We start from the raw sequence: 3,684 nt of genomic DNA on the forward strand, positions 1-3,684 counted from the left end.
GAAAATTTTCGGAAATCCCTAAAAAATTGCTGTGTATATTGCAAATTCTCAAGACATTGAGAACCCAATTGAGTGTTGATTATCAAACTAAAAACCCAATAATTTTTTCAACAAGTGGAAAATTCCCAGAAATGAAGCTCAAATTAAGAACATCAATTTAACAACTAAGAATTTGGGAATATTTATCGAGGAGAGAGAGAATGTTGGAGGGAATGACTATTTTGAAAAGGCTGGGCGTGAGGCCCGAAGACGAAGAAACAGAGGACCGGCGACGGAGAAGATGAGATTGTGCTTCAATGGGGAACAGATCGAGCTAGTATAGCAAGTACAGTATGAGTGAGGGAAAATGAAAAAAGGGGATTGAAAAATTTTTAGGGTTAATTTTGAACATTTAATCGTAACGGACGCTTTAAGTCAGTTACAAATAAGTTGGTCAATCTCGTGTTGACTTTACTTTTTGTAATGGACAGAAAATGTTCTTTACGAATAACTTAGTATTTGTAACTATCAGTAATTGCCCGTTACAAATAAAAATTTATTCGTAACAGACAGAAAGGTGTCCGTTACGAATAAGTATTTATTTGTAACGGACACCTTACCGCCCGTTACAAATACTCATTTTCTACGCGGATTGAATTTTTTTTGTAACGGACCTTAATATCGCCCGTTACGAATGATGTTATTGTAACGGGCAACAACATGCCCGTTACGATTAAACCGTTACAAATAGACTTTTTTTTCCACTAGTGTTAGTTTAATTACAATCATCAAAACCTAATTACTCAACAAAGACTTCTTGCATCACACTATTGAAGATAGTGGGAGTGAATCTGAATTCCAAGATTTACCATTGCTTAAATTTGATATGTTGGTACTTGCGACTAATAACTTTCAAGTGACGAACAAGCTTGGTCAAGGTGGTTTTAGTCCAGTTTACAAGGTATAATTTTTGCTTAAGCTATGCAATTTATAAATATAACGTGGGCATAATTATAACCATTAATTGTGCGATATATAATATGATAAATGTGCGATGCCTTTATTTAGGGAACATTAGAAAATGGGAAAGAAATAGTTGTGAAAAGGCTTGCAAGAGCATCTGGACAAGGCCAAAGAGAATTTATGAATGAAGTTATCGTAATATCAAAGCTTCAACACAAAAATCTTGTTAGGCTACTAGGTTGTTGTGTAGAAGGAGACGAAAAGTTGTTAGTCTATGAATTCATGCCAAACAAGAGCTTGGATGCATTTTTATTTGGTATGTTTAAGAGTGATTTAATGATATTAAGAGCGATTTAAATAGTACTATTAGTGGTTTGCTTGGTTTATAACTTATCTTTACATCGGTGTCCATTGTTCAGATCCTGTCCAGAACTTCTAGACTGGAAAACACGTAATAATATCATCAAAGGAATATGTAGAGGTGTGCTTTACCTTCATAGAGATTCCCGGTTGAAGATTATTCATCGCGATCTAAAAGCAAGTAACATTTTGTTGTATGAAGAACTCAATCCAAAGATTTCCGACTTTGGGATGGCAGGGATATTTGGAGGCAAACAAGATTAGGCCGACACTCTAAGGATTGTCGGTACATAGTAAGCATTCACCTCCTCAAATTATTTTGATAATAAGATGAATGGGAACATATATTTATAATTCAGGCTAAGACTTTGTTAGCCCTTTTGCTAATTAATTTCGCACATATTGTACAGTGGTTATATGTCTCCTGAATATGCAATGGATGGATGATTTTCAGAAAAATCGGATGTGTTTAGTCTTGGTGTGCTATTATTGAAGATCGTAAGTGGACGAAGGAATGGAAGCATTCGTGATGATTCCATGAGCCTCATAAGCTATGTAAGTTGCCAAAAATGGCTAAATCACACCTATAAATACTTTTTCCTAACAATTTTAAGTCTCTTCCTAAGTGCATAATTTATCTTCTTCCTGTAATGCTTTTTATTAGGCATGGAAACTTTGGAATGAGGATGAGATACATTCACTAATTGATCCTACAATTTCCGGTCCATGCTACGAAGTTGAGATTGTGAAGTCGATACATGTAGGGCTATTGTGCGTGCAGGAATCTCCTGAAAATAGACTGAGCATTTCAAGTGTAATTTCGATGTTGGATTGTGAGGTAATAGATCTTCCATGCCCATTACAACCTGGATTTACACAATGGAGAACTTGTCAAGCAACTGATGATGCGCAACAACAACATTGTTCTGATAATCTCGTGTCAATTTCTTCTGTACAAGGTCGATAAACATTTATGACAACATATAATGATCATATATGACAACATATAATGATCATATATGGTTCCCTAACTCAAGCCTACCACAAACATTTATGACAACATATAATGATCATATATGGTTCCAAACGTCAAAATATGATCTCGAGATAGATTCCCTAAAATCTCAAGGCTTTTTGACACCATGACTTGAAACCTCCAAAATTTCTCAAAAAACGTGGATATAAACCTTAAATTTTTGAATTTTTTTAACTTTTTTCGCGCACAAATAAAACTTGCTGAAATTTTTACCATGGTTCCTAATATCCTCCGGAAGTTCAATTGGGTGGGTTGAACTTTCCAATTTGCCTTTAAACGACCAATTTACCAGTTCACAACTTGCACCGATTACATTAAATCAAGCCTACCACGAACATTTATAACAACATATAATGATCATAAATGGTTCCAAATGGAATTATATGACCCCTAGATATATCCCCTAAACTTTTAAGATTTTTCAACATCGGGCCCCAAAACCTCTAAAATTTCTCAAAAGGTGTGGATATTAGCTTTCAATTTTAAAATTTTTTGAGATTTTTTCGTTCGAAAATTAAAATTGCCTAATTGTTTACCATGGTCTCTAATACCCTCTAAGAGTCCAATTGGGTGGATGGAACCATCCAATTTGCCTTTAAACGGCCAATTTACCGGTATACAACTTGCTCTGATTTCATTAACTCAAGCCTACCACGAACATTTATGACAACATATAATGACTAAATATGATTCTAAACGGCATTATATGACCCCGAGATGTATCCCTTAAATTTTCGAGACATTTTGACACCAGGCCTCGAAATCTCCAAAAATTTCTCAAAAAGCGTGGATATTAGCCTTAAATTTTTTATTTATTTTCACTTTTTCGCCCAAAATTAAAAATTGCCAAAATGTTTACCATGGTAAAAAATATCCTTCTTGATTCCAATTGGGTGGATGGAACCATCCAATTTTCCTTTAAACGGCCAATATTAATTTACCGATTTACAACTTGCACCGATTTCATTAACTCAAGCCTACCACGAACATTTATGAAAACATATAATGATCATACATGGTTCCACACAAAAAAAAATATGACCCCGAGATATATTCCTTAATATCTCAAGGATTTTCGGCACCATGACTTGAAACCTCCAAAATTTCTCAAAAAGTGTGGACATAAGCCTTCAATTTTTGAATTTTTTTTGACTTTTTTCCCCCGCAAATAAAAATTGTTGAAATTTTTACCATGGTTCCTAATACCCTCCGCAAGTCCAATTGGGTAGGCTGAACTATCCAATTTGCCTTTAAACGGCCAATTTAGTGGTTTACAACTTGCACCGATTTCATTAAATCAAGCCTACCACGAACATTTATAACAACATATAATGATCATAAATGGT

General features: G+C 34.6%; 1 protein-coding gene across 1 annotated transcript; it reads left to right on the forward strand.

Moving 5' to 3' along the window:
• The first annotated feature begins 865 nt into the window (after window positions 1-865).
• LOC145637260 (G-type lectin S-receptor-like serine/threonine-protein kinase At1g11300) lies at window positions 866-2,269 on the forward strand. The gene is made up of 5 exons (XM_081688730.1): window positions 866-940; window positions 1,048-1,258; window positions 1,373-1,552; window positions 1,757-1,857; window positions 1,967-2,269. Exons 1-5 carry the CDS (start codon window positions 866-868, stop codon window positions 2,267-2,269), a joined length of 870 nt encoding a protein of 289 aa, XP_081544856.1.
• The last annotated feature ends 1,415 nt before the right edge of the window (window positions 2,270-3,684 follow it).

Source organism: Chenopodium album, chromosome 6, assembly GCF_948465745.1.
Source record: "Chenopodium album chromosome 6, dcCheAlbu1.1, whole genome shotgun sequence".
Classification (NCBI taxonomy): Eukaryota; Viridiplantae; Streptophyta; class Magnoliopsida; order Caryophyllales; family Amaranthaceae; genus Chenopodium; species Chenopodium album.